Source organism: Podarcis filfolensis (assembly GCF_964270895.1).
Source record: "Podarcis filfolensis genome assembly, chromosome: 1".
NCBI lineage: Eukaryota > Metazoa > Chordata > Lepidosauria > Squamata > Lacertidae > Podarcis > Podarcis filfolensis.
Window position 1 is genome coordinate 10,691,598 of NC_139604.1, and position 18,669 is coordinate 10,710,266.

The 18,669-nt window shown below is 43.2% G+C and overlaps 2 protein-coding genes across 6 annotated transcripts in view; one reads left to right on the forward strand and one right to left on the reverse strand.

Annotated features, from left to right (window-relative positions):
* CCDC150 (coiled-coil domain containing 150) overlaps positions 1-9,097 on the forward strand; it is a 48,236-nt gene extending 39,139 nt beyond the window's left edge. The window contains exons 22-28 of one of the 4 annotated variants that reach the window (XM_083627418.1): positions 1,581-1,775; positions 4,064-4,132; positions 4,796-4,957; positions 5,777-5,863; positions 6,670-6,795; positions 7,555-7,693; positions 8,960-9,097. In XM_083627418.1, coding sequence (XP_083483544.1) covers positions 1,581-1,775; positions 4,064-4,132; positions 4,796-4,957; positions 5,777-5,863; positions 6,670-6,795; positions 7,555-7,659 — 744 coding nt within the window. In that variant the 3' untranslated portion in view covers positions 7,660-7,693; positions 8,960-9,097. The other 3 variants (XM_083627416.1, XM_083627417.1, XM_083627419.1) reach the window with 3 other exon arrangements.
* GTF3C3 (general transcription factor IIIC subunit 3) overlaps positions 9,080-18,669 on the reverse strand; it is a 37,404-nt gene continuing 27,814 nt past the window's right edge. For both annotated transcript variants that reach the window (XM_083628245.1, XM_083628244.1), the window contains exons 13-18: positions 18,268-18,403; positions 17,504-17,741; positions 17,155-17,345; positions 15,552-15,676; positions 12,250-12,402; positions 9,080-10,356 (exon numbers count right to left, since the gene is read on the reverse strand). In XM_083628245.1, coding sequence (XP_083484371.1) covers positions 10,234-10,356; positions 12,250-12,402; positions 15,552-15,676; positions 17,155-17,345; positions 17,504-17,741; positions 18,268-18,403 — 966 coding nt within the window. In that variant the 3' untranslated portion in view covers positions 9,080-10,233. The remainder of the gene's footprint in view (positions 10,357-12,249; positions 12,403-15,551; positions 15,677-17,154; positions 17,346-17,503; positions 17,742-18,267; positions 18,404-18,669) is intronic.

Below are 18,669 nucleotides of genomic sequence, written 5' to 3' on the forward strand. Positions count from 1 at the left end.
CCTAGTTTGCACATAATGCTAAATTGTTGTTTCTTAAGCTGTGGCTGAGCATTTGTTAAACCATGGCTGCTTGGCAGTATTCACACGTAACTGGTTTGTTTACTGTCAACAAAATAATAATTCGATGCCACAGTTTGCTGTTGGCTTACTAACCATAGCTTGTTTAAACTGTGGCTTGGAATTGTGAGAACCCAGCATTGACTCTTGAGACGTGATGAAAGAGCAGGTGGAAAACAAAACAAAGTTGGAGAAGTAAGCTATTCACTGGAATTTTTGTGAGACAGCTCAAGGTTAATTCATGGTTTGTAAAGCAACCCACTGCTTAAACAACCATGAGCAAAATGTTTGGATGGAAACTGCTCCTAGGGAAGCAAAGAGGGCTATGATTAGAAGCAATGCCCCCCCCCCCCGACTTAACAGCCAGTTATTTTATTTTCTAGGTTTTGTGGGGGTGTATAGAGGAAGATGGGACGCGGGTGGCGCTGTGGGTTAAACCACAGAGCCTAGGACTTGCCGATCGGAAGGTCAGCGGTTCGAATCCCCGCAACAGGGTGAGCTCCCGTTGCTCGGTCCCTGCTCCTGCCAACCTAGCAGTTCGAAAGCACACCAGTGCAAGTAGATAAATAGGTACCGCTCCGGCGGGAAGGCAAACGGTGTTTCCGTGCGCTGCTCTGGTTCGCCAGAAGCGGCTTAGTCATGCTGGCCACATGACCCGGAAGCTGTCTATGGACAAATGCTGGCTCCCTCGGCCTATAGAGCGAGATGAGCGCCACAACTCCAGAGTCGTTCGCGACTGGACCTAACGTTCAGGCCTACCTTTATCTTTATAGAGGAAGATAAAATGTGTGTTCTTTCCCTGGGGTGGCATTTTCATTCATAGAGGTGTCAACCAAGGTTCAAATGGCAGACTTTTCAATTCCTTTTGGCACCATGGATATATGCACCCCTGTGAATTTTCATGAGGCTGCAGCTGGCTAAAATCACGGGAGCATAGACAGCAGCTTGAGACTAGGTCAGACTTTTTGTCCATCTAGCTCAGGGTTCCCCAAACTTGGGTCTCCAGATGGTTTTGGACTACAATTCCCATCATTCCTGACCACTGGTCCTGTTAGCTTAGGGATGATGGGAGTTATAGTCCAAAAACAGCTGGAGACCAAAGTTTGGGAAACCCTGATCCAGCCTACCCGGAGATTTAACCAGGGACTTGTCTTACTCTAAAGAAATAACAATAGCCCTAGAGCAGGGGTGAGGAACCTGAGGCCCATGTATCAAACATGGCTGTCCAAGCCCTGCCCCCCTGGTCTGGCGACTCTCCCTGGGTGACACCTCTTCACCCAAGTCCTGCCTCCTCTGGCCACACCCATGTTTGCTTCTGGCCCTATTCATGTGGCCCCTGGACTGAAAATATTCCCCCTTTCCACCAGCAAGCCCTGGACAAATTGCCTTCAGGATAGGAAACCAAGACCTGGAAAGCTCTTGGGGTGATGGGAGCAGAACCGTCATTTAGAAGTGAGTGTTGAGCCCCGTTTTTTCTTCTTCTTGAAGTGAGCATGAACTTGCCCTTTCTTGGTGCCCTGTAGCTGAAGAAAGCCCTGGAGGAGGCCTGCACTAAATCTGGAGAAATGTCACGCCTTAACAGGGAACTGCGGGCAAAGGTAGCCGAGCAGGAGGCAGCGCTGGCCAGTCAGAAGGAGAAGCTGAAGAGACAGAAAGCATTGATCACGCAGTACTTCAATGCCAGGACTAACAATGCGCAAAATGCAGGAAGGATAAAGGTGAGCCAGTTTGCAGGTGTGTGTGTGTGGTTCATGCAAATGATTTTAACACAGCCTGCAATCTACCATCTTGAAAGTTGTCCTCTCAGTATCAGCCTGATACCAGATAGATAATTGGAGACTTCAAAGGACCTGTTCATTGCTTTCCACTTAGCTGAGTTTCTATTGCAGCTGCAAACCAACTGGCTCTTGCAGAAGTAGATTAGCGCTATACAGTGCTAAATTGCATTGATATGTAATCTCTTAAATTTCCTTTGCATTTTCAGCACAGATAAAAGCTGGTAAGTCAGTGTCTTTTATTGGATCAGTGCCGGGGAGGCAGGAGTTTGGCTTTTTCAGTTATAGATGCTGTTTGGAAACAGGCAAAAGGTGTGCGCTCCACATCCATAGAAGCAGGTTTGATAGGCAATTGTGGCTGGATTTTTAGAAATTGCTGCATTAAAAGTATTAAGTACAGTGGTACCTTGGTTTGCATACGTCTTGGTTTGCATACGTTTTGGATTACAAACACGTCAAACCCGGTGTGTGTCCCGGTTTGCAACCTTTTTTGGATTACAAACAATATTTTTTTTGGGAGGCCCCATTGGCGAAAGCGCACCTTGGGTTACAACCTGTTTTGGTTTACAAACGGACCTCCGGAACGGATTCTGGTTGTAAACCAAGGTACCACTGTAATAGAACATGGATCATCATTACTCTCATTACTACAGACCACGGTTACCTGCTTTTCTCACCGGGTACCACTTGTCAAATGATTTTGAGGGAGTAGGAAAATTTAAGGATAAGTTGCATCTAGGGATGGGTGCCATATCGATATATCGCCCCAAACCAGTTTGAAGTCCGTATCATGATACTGATTTCATAATTTTTGACCTGGCAATGTATTTCGAATCAAGGTGTGTGTGTGTGTGTGCGTGTGTGTGTGTGTGTGTGTGTTTTGCAAAAATCGCAGTGTGGGAAAAACTGTGAAGTCAGTCAATGCCTCTACATAGTTCCATCCTTATTTCACATGTTTTGATATATCGGTTTATCACAATGTTTAGCTGGTGATATATCACGAAGCTGAAAACCAGATATTGCCCAGCCCTAGGTGCAACAAGGAATTTCCTTAGGGCCGTCAATGCTAGCACTTAAAATTCCTGGGCCTTTAGTTGACTGTCCCCATGATCTGCCTTTGCTTCATAACCCTTTTTGCTGCCCAACACTCTGTCCCACTTTTTATGTCCAAGGGGAAGCAAGACAACAGCTGTGCAACATTGCTTTATTTTGGAGGGCAATGCTATAGCCTCTCTCCCTCCTTGGCTTACTATTTGTGGGCACAATCCAGTGAGATTTATTTTATTTTTTAAAAATAATTTTTATTAAGTTTTCCATTTAACAATCCAATCATATCACATTAATTGTTCCAAATTATACCAATGCATATCATAAAGTCCAAATATTTTGCCAAATTATAAATTTTTGTTGGGGGTTCCCATGCTTCGAGTTCAGTAAGGGTCCAGTCATCTCATATTTCAGCTGCTTTTAGTGTTCACCAATCCCGTCTTTCGATCTTGTTGTTATCCTTTTTCTTCTTAATACAGTGGTGCCCCGCAAGACGAATGCCTCGCAAAACGAAAAACGCGCAAGACGAAAGGATTTTTCGGTTTTTGCGTCGCTTCGCAAGACGATTTTCCCTATGGGCTTGCTTCGCAAGACGAAACGTCTTGCGAGTTCTTGCGAGTTTGTTTCCTTTTTCTTAAAGCCGCTAAGCCATTAATAGCCGCTAATAGCCGTGCTTCACAAGACGAAAAAACCGCAAGACGAAGAGACTTGCGGAACGGATTAATTTCGTCTTGCGAGGCACCACTGTAGCCTCTGAGTTAATTCCACAGGCGAGTTAAAGTAAACATATACTTCTGTGTGAACTTTGTAAGGCTCTCCTGCAATAAATCTTCACACGCTGATCCAAAAGTCCTGCTCGGGCGGCAGGCGCCATCTTTCTCAGTTCCGATGAAATAAAATCTAAGCGTCTGCTCATTAATTTTCCCAGACAAGTTGCACCATAAATCAGTCTTTCCAGGGAAGATTTGCCATCGAACTTAGAATACAAACATGATAACAGAACAACGGCTCGCCTCCCCCTCACTCAATCAAGTGAGATTTAACTATGCTTCCTGTTGTTGAATGGCATCAGAACAAAACTTCAGGAGAGAGGCAGGCGCCGCTTAATAATAACTTCATTCTGTCATGGAAGCAAGGCGTTTTCTCGGGACGTTCCTCTATTCGCTTTTGTGATTTATTTCCAGGAGATTGAAACGGAATTGAGGCAAATGGAGGAAATGAAGCAGCAGTACCAGAAGAAAAACCACGAGCAGGTAGAATCTCTTTTCTGTGCAGCAGGTGGGAGAGTGGAAACCAGATTGAAACGCGTGCCTGGGGTCACGGGATCTGATTTCTTTTTTAAAAAAATATTTTTTATTAAGTTTTCCATTCAACAATCCAATCACATCACATTAATTATTCCAAATTATACCAATACATATTATAAAGTCCAAATATTTTGCCGAATTTTAAATTTTGTTGGGGGTTCCCATGTTTCGAGTTCAGTGAGGGTCCAATCATCTCATATTTCTGCTGCTTTTGATGTTCACAAATCCCATCTTCCAGTCTTCTTGTTGTTATCATTTTTCTTCTTAATAACCTCTGAGTTGTTTCCGCAGGCAGGTTAAACCAAACATTATTATATTTCTGTGTGAACCTTGTAAGGCTCTCCTTAAATCACCACACGCTGATCCAAAAGTCCTGCTTGGGCGGCAGGCGCCATTTTAGTCTGTTCCGACGTAATAAAGTCTAAGCGTCTGCTCATTAATTTTCCCAGACCAGTTGCACCATAAATCAGTCTTTCCACGGGAGGGTTTTCCAAATCAAACACACAATCCAAACATGATAACAAAGCAATGGCTCACCTCCCCCTCTGACTATTAATCTCGCAACTTAGTCTGCCTCATAATGGGATCTGATTTCTTTTCATGCCGTAGTCCCTTAGGATCAAAGAATTTGTCGCTGAGTTGACAACCCTGCAAGGCGACATGCAGCAGCTAGCCAGAAATCAGCAAGCGATGGAAACGGAAAACAGAAACCTTGAGAACCAGCTGGTCGCAGAACAGAAGCAAAGGCAGCGGATTCAGGAAGAGTGTCAGGTAATGCCCACGGCCCCACCAAGCTAAAGGGTTGTGGCTGCTGAGCACATTTTGGCATTTGTCTCCATGGCAGCAGCTGCTCAGGCCTCCATCATCAGCTCTCTTCCCCAGCTGCCTAGCTCTGTACAGGTGAAACTTGGAAAAGTAGAATATTGTGGAAAAGTTCATTTATTTCAGTAATTCGACTTAAAAGGTGAAACTATTATATGTGATAGACTCATGACACGCAAAGCAAGATATGTCAAGCCTTTGTTATAATTGTGATGATCATAGCGTACAGCTGATGAAAACCCCAAATTAACAATCTCAGAAAATTAGAACATTAAATGAAATCAGCAAAACAAGGATTGCAAATAGAGCAGTATTGGACCTCTGAGAAGTAGAAGCATGCATATGTACTCAGTACTTGGTTTGGGCCCCTTTTGCATCAATTACTGCCTCAATGCGGCATGGCATGGATGCTATCAGCCTGTGGCACTGCTGAGGTGTTATGGAAGACCAGGAAGCTTCAATAGCAGCCTTCAACTCTTCTGCATTGCTTGGTCTCATGTCTCTCATCTTTCTCTTGGCAATGCCCCATAGATTCTCTATGGGGTTCAGGTCAGGCGAGTCTGAAATAAATGAACTTTTCCACGATATTCTAATTTTCCGAGTTTCACCTGTACATCGTAAGAAGCCCATAGCAAAGAGGTCCATGGAAGTGAGCTTCTGTTTTCCAGGTTGGGTGTGGGGCATCAGTTAAGAATCTAGACCTAAGAGCAAACTGCTCTGCAGAAGAATGGCAAATGATTTCATTCTGACTTTTCCGTAACATTCAAGGCTTTGGAAGACACAGTCAGGCACTTGAAGAAATGCAAAGAGGAGACTGAACAGAAATTGAAAGAAGCCAGCAAAGAGTCAGAACATGTAAGTATCGAAGAAGAGAGGGAGAGGGATTGCCGTGTCAGTATAACACGACAGTATCGCAGCTGAGCAGCGAGAGGTGTAACCGTATCAAAGAAAAAGAGAGTTCGGTATGATAGCTGTAGAGACTTCTGAGCATGCGAGGGGGAATTCACACGAAATACACACACACTTGTATGAATGTTGTTGCAAATCAGCTGGAGGTGACGCATTCCTAAGAGCTGTGCCTGAGATTACAGCACTGCTGTTAAATCCTTACTGTGCAAAGGATGGGTGCACAATTTCTCGTATTCTAGGCTCCTCTACATACAACTATATTCACTTTACCCAGTCATGCCTAACCTTAACATTACAAAATATTAGTTACGCATTTGCGTGCTAACATTGTAATGTGTCCACAAATGTGCACTCTGGTTTTCACAAAACCTATTTAATGGTCTTGCTTTCATAAATGATATTATTGTTTTGTTAATTAAGTTGCAAGCAAGATATTTAAGAGGCTGAGCTCGGTAGGTACAGTAAGAGGGGTCCTTAAAAGATGATAAGCATTTATTTTGCTTTATATAACAATAATACAAAACGGGATCCGATCCTGTTTTGGGGGGTACGATATATGTCTGATCCTTATCAGACTTGTACTGATGAATGGGAGCAAGGAAGGCACCTCATGATGAATTAACCTGATGGATTAGTCTTTACAGAAAGACGTTCAAAGATGTAAAAACCTTTTGACAAGGTGATTTGTTTCAAAGGATCCCTGGACCATGAGGTTGGAATGTAACTGTGTTTGAATGCCTTCCCTGCTGCAGATAACTGCTAACCTTGAGGAAGCTCACCACTGGTTCAAGTCTAAGTTCGATAGTCTGCAGCGTGAACTGGTGAAAAACAGGCAGAAGAACCTTGGAGAATACTTCTGTGAGGAGCATGAGAAAGAGGTCAGTAAGGGAATACCTTCCACAAACAAAAAAGGTGTCATGACACAGGCTCGCTAATGGTTTGTTCCCTTGTTTGTGCTGCTGCTGAGAGTAGTAGTATACTGGGAGTGCCTGTAAAAAATCAGTTTTATGCGCTATGAAGATGGTTGCAATCAATCTTTATGCCTGTGCCAAGAGACCTCAAGATTTGTTCGTTTTTAAAATGGCAGTGTGAAGAATTCATGAGAGAGCGCCCTTTTTTTACTCATGGCTCATTATACTAGCTGTCTGGGGGAAGAAATCCAACAGGTGAAGCTTTCTTAAGGTGGGCCGCCAATGTCCTTCATTTCATGTGCCTTCCAGAGGCATAGAGGCTTCCAAGAGGAAGGAAGTTGGTACCTTAATTGGAAGAATAATCATAACAAATGCAAAGGATTGCAGATGTTGAAGCTTTTATCAGCTTTCTTCCTCAAACCCTTCAGCCTTCATCCTCCATGAGAGACAGTCCCTCACTGAAAACTCACCTCTGTTCTGAACTTAACAGATTATCTGGCTGTTCCAGATATTTCTTGCTGGACCGACTTTCCTCTGATAGATGAAGGCATCCGCTTACTAGATTAGAGGATCTTAAGAGGTTTGTGTGTGTTTCAGGCTTAGCCAAGTGTTACGACCTGGCCCTATCAATCTAAAAGGCTGATCTGCTCGCCTTACATCAGTATTTTCTCTTGCATGTTCTGTGAGTTACTTGCTGCTCTGACTAAGCATCCTATGTGTCAACAGGAAAGGCCGACCAAGCTCCCTTCTCAGGCATGCCTGAAGCGCTGGGAGACCAAGAACCACCTGCAGTTCATCAAGAGGAAATATCTAAGTGAGCTGAACAAGTGAAGGGCTGCTTTGCCAGGAGGTTCCAGGCTGCAAGGTATAATCCTGTACCTGTGAACACCACTTCTCAGGCTGCCGGTGATGCTATACCTAGGCAGAGCCTAAGGCTGGACCTATTATGTGAGCATCCATCTACTTCCTGAAGCTAGCAGAGGAAGACCTCCTGTGTGAACTAGCTGTGCTCTATAGGAATGAAGAAAAAGTCCTTTTTAAAGAGTGTATATACACACACACAAACTTGACTGGCAGCTAGGACTCCTCTAAATCTTTGGGTTCAGCTTTCTGATTCTTATAACGCCTCTGGGGAACTTTCAAACTGTTTTATTAAAAAAAACTGTTTCTACAGCCCCCCCCCCACCCTGCTAAATGCTTCCCCCTGGGGTCTTTACATCTCTGCACATAGTGAGGGGCAAGCTTGTGCCAAATACATGCACAAGCAGCCCAGAGGGTGTAACTGCTACAGGATAGGCTTCTCTGTAGGTAAAGGCCTTGGGGACTTTTGGAAAAATAGCAGAGCTGAATCCTAAAACGGGGCAGTGTCGTAGGTTATTTAAACGCACCAATGCTGGTTTCTGAAATGTCTATGTCTCCCTTCATCAGCTTGCCATGTTCCATGGGATAGGACTTGTATGTTGAAGGGTAGCTTTGAGCGAGCACATCTTCTCCTGCTATAAAAGTGCAGAGCTTGCTGAAAATGCTTTCCCTCTACTCAGACAATAACAGTCCGCACCTATATCTTGCAGGGGGAGCAAATATGATGTCGTCAGGATGGTGGGCTCGAACCCACAGCAGCCTCAGGCGGCATGGACGACAGGGCAGGAATAATGGGAGCTGTAGCCCAAAACATCTGAACAGCACTATGTTGGCTATTCCTGCTATGTACTGAACCTTATCCTCTTCCCTGAGTATCAAGAGGTGTGGGTGCCTTGCTCTGCTCATTAACTATTAGGTAAGGCAAACCCAAAGGCACAAAACAATCCAGTATATCATTGGTGACGAAATATTATGCAAACTGTGATTACTCTAGTCTAGAATCGTTAAAGTGGAAGGGGCAGGTGACAAATTCACAGAGCTAGGAACAGTTGCTTGGGCCTCCAAAAGGAAGCTTGGGTACCAAGCAGAACTGGCCTCAGAGCCACCCTAAATCATGGGCTAGAATGTACTGTACTTCTGGTATCTTTCCTCTTGTTTTTGACCACTACTGTGTAATATATAAATCGGATGTGTGTGTGTGTGTGTGTGTAGGGAAGAGGGACGTGTGTCTATTTAAAAATTAAAGCATACTTCTTGTTTTCTACAACAGTCTGTGTTTCTCTCCCTGTTGAACAACCTCTTCTTCCTCTTTAAGCTGCAATACACGAAGATGAGGTGAGCTCACCTGTAGGACGACATGTTGCATAGACGAGAAATATATAGTTGGAAATATAGTAATGTATAAATTTAATCAAACAAGCTTTAACTCCTTTCTGGAACCACAATTATTTTAAAGCAGCCAATAACTCATTTATAAGAGCAATATATATATATATATATATATATATCTTGTAACTGCATAGTTTAAGACTGCAGTCCTGTGCACAGGAATGGTTGCGGATACCCTTAATAATAAAAAAATTATTTATATGCCACCCATCTGACTGGGTTGCCCCAGCCACTCTGGCCAGCTTCCAACAAGCTGAAACACATTAAGACATCAAATATTAAAAACTTCTATACACAGGGCTGCCTTGTTGATTGTGTTTCTGAAGGGTAACTAGACAGACACTTCTTTGCAGTATTACTGGCAATCAAGCACGGCTTGGTAGAGTTAGCACCTTACAGCACAATCCCGTATATGTCTGCTCAGAAATAAGTCGCAATGGGTCTTACTTCAAGGTGAGCAGGTATAGCTTTAGTTCAAACCATCTCTGTCTCTCCGGTTTCAGAAAAGCAAGAAAATGGTTAGATTTCACAGACAAGTTCACATGGGTGCAAACAAACAATACAGTAACTTCAGAATCTCCTTAGTAATGAACTGTTGGACAACCACACACACAGAAAAAGGATCCAAAGGTTTCGCTAGGTTCGTCGATTATGGGGTATTCCAGACACAGAGGACTAATGTATGTTTAAATATCCTTGAAAGCAGGCAGCTGATCTTCTTCCACTGAAGAGGTAGAAGCCTTTTTGCTGGTGGGTTATCCAGCACATTTCGTTTACTCGTGCTCTCTCCCAATTGTACATTCTGAGCAAAATGTCCCACGTTCCGTGTGCTTGGCTGTTAAGATGTGCGACTTACTCTGTTCACAATTTGTATGTTAAAAAACACTGCACGTTCCAGCACACCTGTCAGGTTGGGGTCAGTGTCACGCCTCAGATCTGCTCAATCTTTAGCAGGGATCCTCTTTGTGAAAACTTGCACCATCTACTTGGCTGCTTCACGTTCAGCCAATCTGGAGAAATCTGTAAGCATAGTTTTGCCCGGTGTCACAAAGCCTCAGATCCATGAAAGGCAGCAGCGTATTTCCAGGTTCCTCGAAAGCAAGGAAAGTAATCCATCTTAGTTCATTCAATCAGTTTTCGATGCCGGCTTCCACCTCACACAATTCCGTACGTGTACAGCATTTTCCGAGCCATTCTAATGTTTCCACTGCTCTGGTAGATGAGCGATAAATTGAAGGCAATATCCCTTCGCAAGTCCGTCTGGTCTGCTTCTATTCCCTAGTTGAGGGAAGAAAAACAACTTGCCTGAACAAGCACAACAAAAGGGGTACTTGTCACATATTGCATACATGACAATCCAGCAGTTTTGTTTGTTTTTTTAATTTTATTGAATGATTTTATGTTACAAAAAACAATACAGCCATACTACCACTAAATATAATTAAGAAATAAAAATTACATACATCAATATTTAGTTTATTTGTTATTTACCGTCTTATTTCCTCCCAAACATTGCATACAACACACATATGTGCAGACACCCACACCCACACACAAAATGATAATAATGAAAGTAAATATTTTTTCCCTTTTTATCTTCCAAAATCTTTTCTTCAACTTTGACTTCCTGTCAAGTCCCTTTGCATATATTTTATCTTACATTTGAGTGTACACAAAACAATAAACCTTTCTATATAATTTTTCTAATACATTCTGAAAACATAATAAATCCTTAATTGTCGTCCACCTCCTTTTAGTTACTTTATCACTCGAATGCTAGCACGGAGTCAAAACTATTATTGTATTTTTGAACATCCCATTTTTCCGCAAATTTTTGCTTTGAGTTTCCCCTGAGTTTGCTAGTCAATTGAGCCGTCTCCACCAATTCCTGTAATTTGATTTGCCAATCTGTTATTTTTGGAGCCTCGTGATCTTTCCATCCCTTGGCCACAAGTATACAAGCCGCTGCCGTTGCATACAAGAATACCTCTCTCAGATTTTTTGACAATCCAACAGTTTTCTCACAGACATTCCAGCCTGCCAAAGCTCGCATTCCGAAAGGTCTCCAATCCTCTTTCAGAAGGCAAGTGGTGGTAGGCAGCTCTCTTTTAACACAGATTTTGAATTTGCTACACTTCTCGAGAAATTATAAAGTTTATTATATACGCAGGCAAACCCCTGGGATGACTCTGAAACTGTGTGTCAAGATGGTCAAACTTGTTATTTTTTAAAGCCCAGCAACATAGCTGAGTCTTTGTGTGAAGCAGCAAGCTCCTCCTTAGTGTACAACCTCCTAGGGAAATGGAAAGACAGGATTTTTCATAGGAAATGCCAACTGTCCCTTTCCTTCCAGCAGCAGTAACATTAAGGCCACTCCAGATGGGACTAGCGGTCTACTCCTCTCAAAGCAGTTCAACATGCAAACTGAAGCTCGGCAGCTTCCGTGAGATGCAAAAGTCAACTTTTCAATGCATACAAGAATAGATTTCCTGTCGATGGAGGGCGGTGTTGTCTTAATTCCTCGTACGTTTATGCAAGACTTAATGATCAGAATTAGGTGCTGTTTTAGGAGGCGGGTTTGCCATTTTTAAAGCCAGGGCTGGGGGGGGGGCTGGAATTTGCCTGCATTTACTTGGTATGGTCATGATTTTCAAATACGATTGGGCAACTAGGCCTGGCCCGGTCATGAAATGCATCAAGGGGCACAATTCATCGATAACCCATTTCGAATGGAGTCCCTTGGGCACAAATCTCAACCTTGCTGTCTCTTGGGATTGGCGGTAGCATTTTTAGCTGCCTGGGGAGTGTAAGCACACTTCCTAGAAAAGCTCTATTGTTGGTGTTTTACACTACTTGCCCTGCTTTTTAAAGGAAGAAACCTAGCTACCCACCCAAAATTATGTTTTAAGCTTCTAATTTATTTATTTTATTTTGCAATTCTTTAACTGGGGAAACTCAGCCAGATGGGCGGGGTATAAATAATAAATTATTATTATTATTAACATCTCTTATTAAAAGCGGTACCACTTTGGATTACCTCCCTTGGCCTTCCACAATGTCAGGAAATGGAGCGTAGTATGCTAAAACCATTAATGGAGAACCCTGCACTTTGCAGGCATGGCTCAAGTGTCTGTGTTTCAATTGTAATGGGCTAAGATTTCCATACATTACCTCTAGGACCAGAGGGGGAAGCTCCAGTGCCTTCTGGTAATAGTGAATTGCCAAATGTACCAATCCCAACTGATGAAGGCCACGGCCTAAGTTGTAAAAAGATTCTTGGCAAGAACCACGGAGGCTCAGATATTGCTGGAGGAACGAGAAGCCCTGTGTACAAGGTGGGAGAGGGAGAAAGGTCTCGTGTGAAAACCAGAAATTCTAAGGAACAAGGAGCAGTGAGTCAAATGTAGAGCCGCCTTTGCCCCCCAATAAGATTTCTTGCCCCAGCTTCGAATACACCCGCACCTTGGAAGTCAAACGGAATCCGTTAAGCTTCCAAAACGTTCGGAAACCAAAGCATGGCTTCTGATTGGCTGCAGGAAGCTCCTGCAGCCAATTGGAAGCCCCGTCAGATGTTCGGCTTCCAAAAACAGTTCGCAAACCAGAAAAGTCACTTCTGGGTTTGCAGTGTTCGGGAGCCAAAACGTTCGGGAACTAAGCTGTTCCAAAACCAAGGTACTTGGAATGAGAATGAAATTTTAAAACCAGCCATTCCCATGTTGTTTAAAAATGTCGTCCAAAATTAAAATAATCTGAAAGAGTCAAGAGCAGGTTGCAATGGCAGTCAAAATGATTCCCAGGGCCATTCCCTCTGGATGAGCAGATGGCTGTTTTTAAGTCCACCATTCTCCCAACTCTCAAAACTAGGCCTTGGTCAGATGCTAGCATACAGTACAAGGATAAGGAGTTGAAGAAAACAGATTGACTGTAGCCCTAGGAAGAGAAAACACAAGCCCCTCACCCTGGATCCTGCCCAATGTTATCTGCTATATCTGTAGTCCGTCTTATATTGCATTCTGATCATTTTGTTTGCTTATTGGGTCTTTTGGAAAAAACCCACAAAGCGGCAATTCCAATACATATGTTTCTTCTCTCTGCATCCTGCCACAAATTTTAATATGTAACTGTACTTGCAGTCCCAATTTGTTTGGGAAAACAAAGCAAAAAAACCCGGCAAGACATTATTTCTTCTGACGTAGGAGAACAAAACTCATGGAAGAGTTCTTTAAAACCATAATGATAATTACAGGCCAAATTCACTTGACAATATTTGAGTTCAGTCTCCCTTCTTTTTTAACATGCCCATTTTCTCTTAAGAATCTCAGCATATCCCTGTAACCGAGGAAGCCAAGAGCGCCTATCTTGTTCTAACTACCGTATTTTTCACTCTCTAGGACGCACGTTTTCCCCTCCAAAAATTAAGGGGAAATGTGTGTGCGTCCTATGGAGCGAATGCAGGCTCTTTGGCTTCAGTGATAGCAACGTTGCTTTCCCTGAAGCCTGGAGAGCGAGAGCTCTCCAGGCTTCATGGATAGCCGCCTGAAGCCTCCAGAGCACAGCGGAAGGTCCCGCTGCACTCCGCAGCCTTCAGGTTCCTTTTGCTGAAGCCAGGAGAGCAAGACTCTCCTGGCTTCAGCAGAGAGGGATAGCTGCACAGCGGTCCTTCAGCGAAGCGGGAGGAGAAATGGAAGGGGCTCCGTTTCTCCTGCCGCTTCGCTGAAGGGGCGCTGAGCAGAGAGGGGGAGAATTTTTTTTTCTTGTTCTCCCCCTCTAAAACAAGGTGTGTCCTATGGTCAGGTGCGTCCTATAGAGCGAAAAATACGTATCTTGTTCCCCATGAGCACTGAATAGTGCTCATTCTGCTGGGAGAATTACATCCAGAATAGGATTGATCGCTGTGATTTCAGACTTAAATCCAGAAGGGTGGGCCAGCCACATCCAAATGTAAGAGACCAGCGGAACAAAGAGAACTGGATTAAAGAAAACACAAGAGAAGGCAAAATACACACTCCTCTGCCAAGGTGACAGACAAGCAGTAGAACAGCCTTGCACAGCAACATTTAAAATCCTTTGCTCATACCAGCAAGAACTCAGAGTGAGGATTTAGTGACCAGAGTTTGATATAATGTACAGTCTTTTGTTCTGTCAGCTATTCCACTCAGAGAAGGCTAAAAATCCAAACAGGTAAATAGTTTTCAAGCTGTATAAAGGTAGAATACAATCCAGTCAAGGCGTAGACGTTTTCATTCTCGTTAGCTGGAATGGGAGAGAGTTAAACTCACATTCATCAAATCGTCTCCCCTAAAAATCAGTGGGACTTAAAAAGTGTTTCACTGGAACTGGATTGCATTCCATCTCTATATATGTTAACCTAGTCTTTAGGCAGTAAGCTAGGAATCTTAAACAGCAGCAACATTTTGTTAGGTTTTTGTTGACATTCAAAACGGTGTACATATCAGTCCTAAGTATTCTGTAAATCCCACAGAGTTCAATGAGAGTCATTCCCAAGGAAGTGAAAATAGAACTGTGGCCTTAATCTTAGGGCATTTAGGAGTTATAAAATCAATATAAGGGAAGAAAATTCTGTTTTGGTTTTGAATGGGGAAAAGGCAGAATAAAATTATTATGTAGTTAAGAAAAACGAAGCCTACAGTAGTTTGTTTTTAGTACTTCCAGTACAATTTGTGTGTTAAGAGACCTATGGTCGCAAAGGTCTGTTTGCTAAATCCCAGCAGAAAATACCGTATTTTTTACTCTATAAGACACACCAGACCACAAGACGCACCTAGTTTTTGGAGGAGGAAAACAAGAAAAAAAATATTCTGAATTTCAGAAGCCAGAACAGCAAGAGGGATCGCTGTGCAGTGAAAACAGCAATCCCTCTTGCTGTTCTGGCTTCTGGGATAGCCGTGCAGCCTGCATTCGCTCCATAAGACGCACACACATTTCCCCTTACTTTTTAGGAGGGAAAAAGTGAGTCTTATAGAGCAACAAATACGGTACATTCTGGGTGCTCATAGCTGTGGTAGAAAAATGGTATAGAGGTGAAACGACACAAAATGTCCAAGGCTATTTGCCACGATGTACTTAACTCATATATTCTCCACAGCAAACCAAGTATTTAAACAGAATAGCCATACGTGAGTGTAAAACTGTAACAAAATGATCAATAATGACTTCAATGTAAGCTGCATTTATACTTTATCAGACACCACTGAGGGGAAACCATTATAAGACCCATTTCAACCCTTGCCGCTCAACATGATAAATAGATAGAGAGGCAGATAGATAGATAGATAGATAGATAGATAGACAGACAGACAGACAGACAGACAGACAGACAGACTGACTGACTCTGGGCAGCTCCTAACAGAATATTAAAAACTCAATAAAACATCATAGCATGAGAACATGCTGTGCAAGCATGTGCTACAAAAGAGGAAGAGTGGGATAAAAATCCAAAAAAATAAACTCACCTGTACTATAAGCGCGTGCCTTTTTAACACATACTTCTGAGAGGCCATGTGGATGAAAGTCAGGCCTATACAAAGGCTATAGAGAGGCTCGTTGGGATTACTACGGAAAGCTTGCACGTACTGCCCTAGGAGGAAACAGCGAATGGCTTTGAAATACTGTTTATTAAAACCACATGCTGAACAAAAAGGCTTTCGGATACTTCCATAAGGAACAGAGCTCACTGAAGTTGCCTTTGCCTGAACCCCCTCTTCCCTAGCCACCCCACTATTCAGCAGGAACCCTTGACTTTGGGGGAACTTTTTCAGCAGGGCTCCTACTAGGGAGGAGGTGGAGGTGGCAAAGGGAACATAACAGCTCTGTAATCCAAACCATGGATTTCTTACATATGTGGATTACACTGTTTTTTCAAGCATCAGATTCAGTGGAATCCCTACTTACGCAGGGGTTCTGTTCCCGGCCGCCCATTCTGCCTCCACACCTGCCCCCTTTGGGCGCCAAAAACAACACGTGTTGTTGTCAGTGCATGTGCTGATCACACAGAAGTGGGGAGACGCCTTCATTCTGCTTACGGTTCAACTTGCACAGCTCGTGAGTTACGAAGAGTAACAGCAAACTCCTTTTCATTCCTGACCATAAGTTGCTGTGCTTTTTTACTTACTAAAAACTTCCTATAGATTCTTCACAAATGTTCACACACACATATAGGCTCTGCTTTACACTATGTCCATTAACAATTATTTAGCTAAATGATGAAAGCAAACCAGCATCACCTTTCACCTCTACTGAGAGGGGTAGCTGTGCAACAAAAGCACGCAGCGTCGTGTGGCACTTTAAAAGGCTAACGGATTAATTATGGCAAAGGCTATTTTGGTTTAGAGTCTTGTTTATCAGGTATCTGCCTAACAAGCAATCGGTTTTGACAATGCTCATCAGATCTGAGTGGATAAGAGCTTCGTGAGCATACCCACAGACATGCAGCCTTCTGCAGGGCTTCCAGTGTCCTAATCAGGGACATTATCTAAGCCCACTCACTCTCTCAAGCATTGTTTGTCAAACCTCGGTTCCCAGCACTTGTTGGACTAGAACATGGACAGGCATGTTTAGAAGGCCCCATCGCCTTCTAAATCCAGCCCGCGGACGGTCCGAGAATCAGCCTGTTTTTACATGAGTAGAATGTGTCCTTTTATTTAAAATGCATCTCTGGGTTATTTGTGGGGCCTGCCTGGTGTTCTTACATGAGTAGAATGTGTGCTTTTATTTAAAATGCATCTCTGGGTTATTCGTGGGGCATAGGAATTCGTTGTTGTTTTTTTAAAAAAATCAAAATATAGTCCAGCCCCCCACAAGGTCAGAGGGACAGTGGACCGGCCCCCTGCTGAAAAAGTCTGCTGACCATTGGACTAGAACCTCGATCAACCCTGACCACTTGGATCAACCCTGCTAGCTAGGGATGGATGATGGGAGTTGTAGTCCAACCATGTCTGGGGAACCAAGTTTGAGAAACACTGCATTCAAAAGGAAGGGTGGAGAAGTTCAACATCACACACTTCCATCAGAGGTTGCATTTGTGATGTTTATCAAGCAATACTAATGTTCTCTTACCAAGAGCATGCTTGAAGCTACCCGACACGAAGGCATTGTGGCCGTTCAAGACGCAGAGCGCATGATTGTCAGGGTTCTTCAGCATCAACCGAAGGCAGAAGCGATGGTGCCGCACATCTTGCGAGTGCATGGTGATTTGGTTGAAGATATTCCAAAGCTGAGGTTTGTTGACATGTTCCATGACCATTATCCTATGGAGGAAGCAAACACCAGTCAGACTGCACACAGTGACCAAAGGAATCGTTCTTTAATCACTAAATGCAAGAGTCTGGTTCAGATGCATGCTAGACAGGCAGTGCTATTTGTGCAGTCAACCTCCAGCCCAATGAAGCCCTTCAGAGCGACTCACCTGATGTAATTGTAAGCTTTTCGGAAATTCTTGTCCAGGATTGCAGCCGAGAGACCAAAGTATTCCAGTTCTTTACGCTTCTGCCTGTCGTCATAGAAGGAATAGTATTCCAGCGAGGAGTCTACTAGGAGTTCTGCTTCCTTGTAGCGAGAAAGATCGCACAAAGCGTAGATTGCCTTCAGAAGGAGGCTCCACCAGTCGTCTTTCGTCAGCACACTTGTAAGCACCACAAATATTGCTGCAATAGAATTATAAGCAATATCTTAATCCATTCAGAACATCAAGAGCTCATCATTCAGTACGACAATTCTCAGGGCGGAAAACAAAAATAAAACCTAAGGCGATAAAAGCTACAAATAAAACTATTTGAAGGAGACAAGCCTACTGTTGGCAGAAATAATCTATAGGCAATTGTTTCCATAACGTGCTTGTCAATAAGAAGAAAACCTTCTTCGCAATGGCATCCAACCCAGTTGACAGAACTACCAGGTAGTTATCCATTCTTGCACTTGAAGAGCAGAAATATACATCTGACAAACATGCACAATTTAAAAGATGTAGGCCTCTGCAAAACTCCAGAACAACACAGAATCAGAACATTACAGGACAGAAATAGCCTAGCCTCATATACCAGAGGTCGGATTCCCTACTTTTACTATACAAGGAGGAGGAGGCAAGAGGCAATTTTTTCATGCCAAAAGTGCTTTCTAGGACAAGACTCTTCTTTAAAAATGAAAACACATACAAACATACACTGCCGTTACCTTTTGCATCACAGTTAGTAGTTTCCTGATCATCGTTGTCAGATATTTTATCCCTCGACACTTTAATAAGATAGAGGTGCCTTTCACCAGACTTGGAACTAGATATTAAACACACCTGAGCTCGGTTCATGGCAACCTGGAAGACAGTCAAGGAGAGTCTAAAGGTGTTGAGCACATTGGAAGTTAGTTGAATAGCCATGCTGCAGTCAGTTTCATGGCTAGGTACAGACAAGCGTTTTAACTTGTGAAAGTATTCCAAACTCAAGCTGAAAAGTGCCAGTATTTCTGCTGGTGCCGAATAAGGTTTATGTAAAATAAATAAAACTGGTGTAATTGAATCAGATAAAAGGGACGCGGGTGGCGCTGTGGGTTAAACCACAGAGCCTAGGATTTGCCGATCAG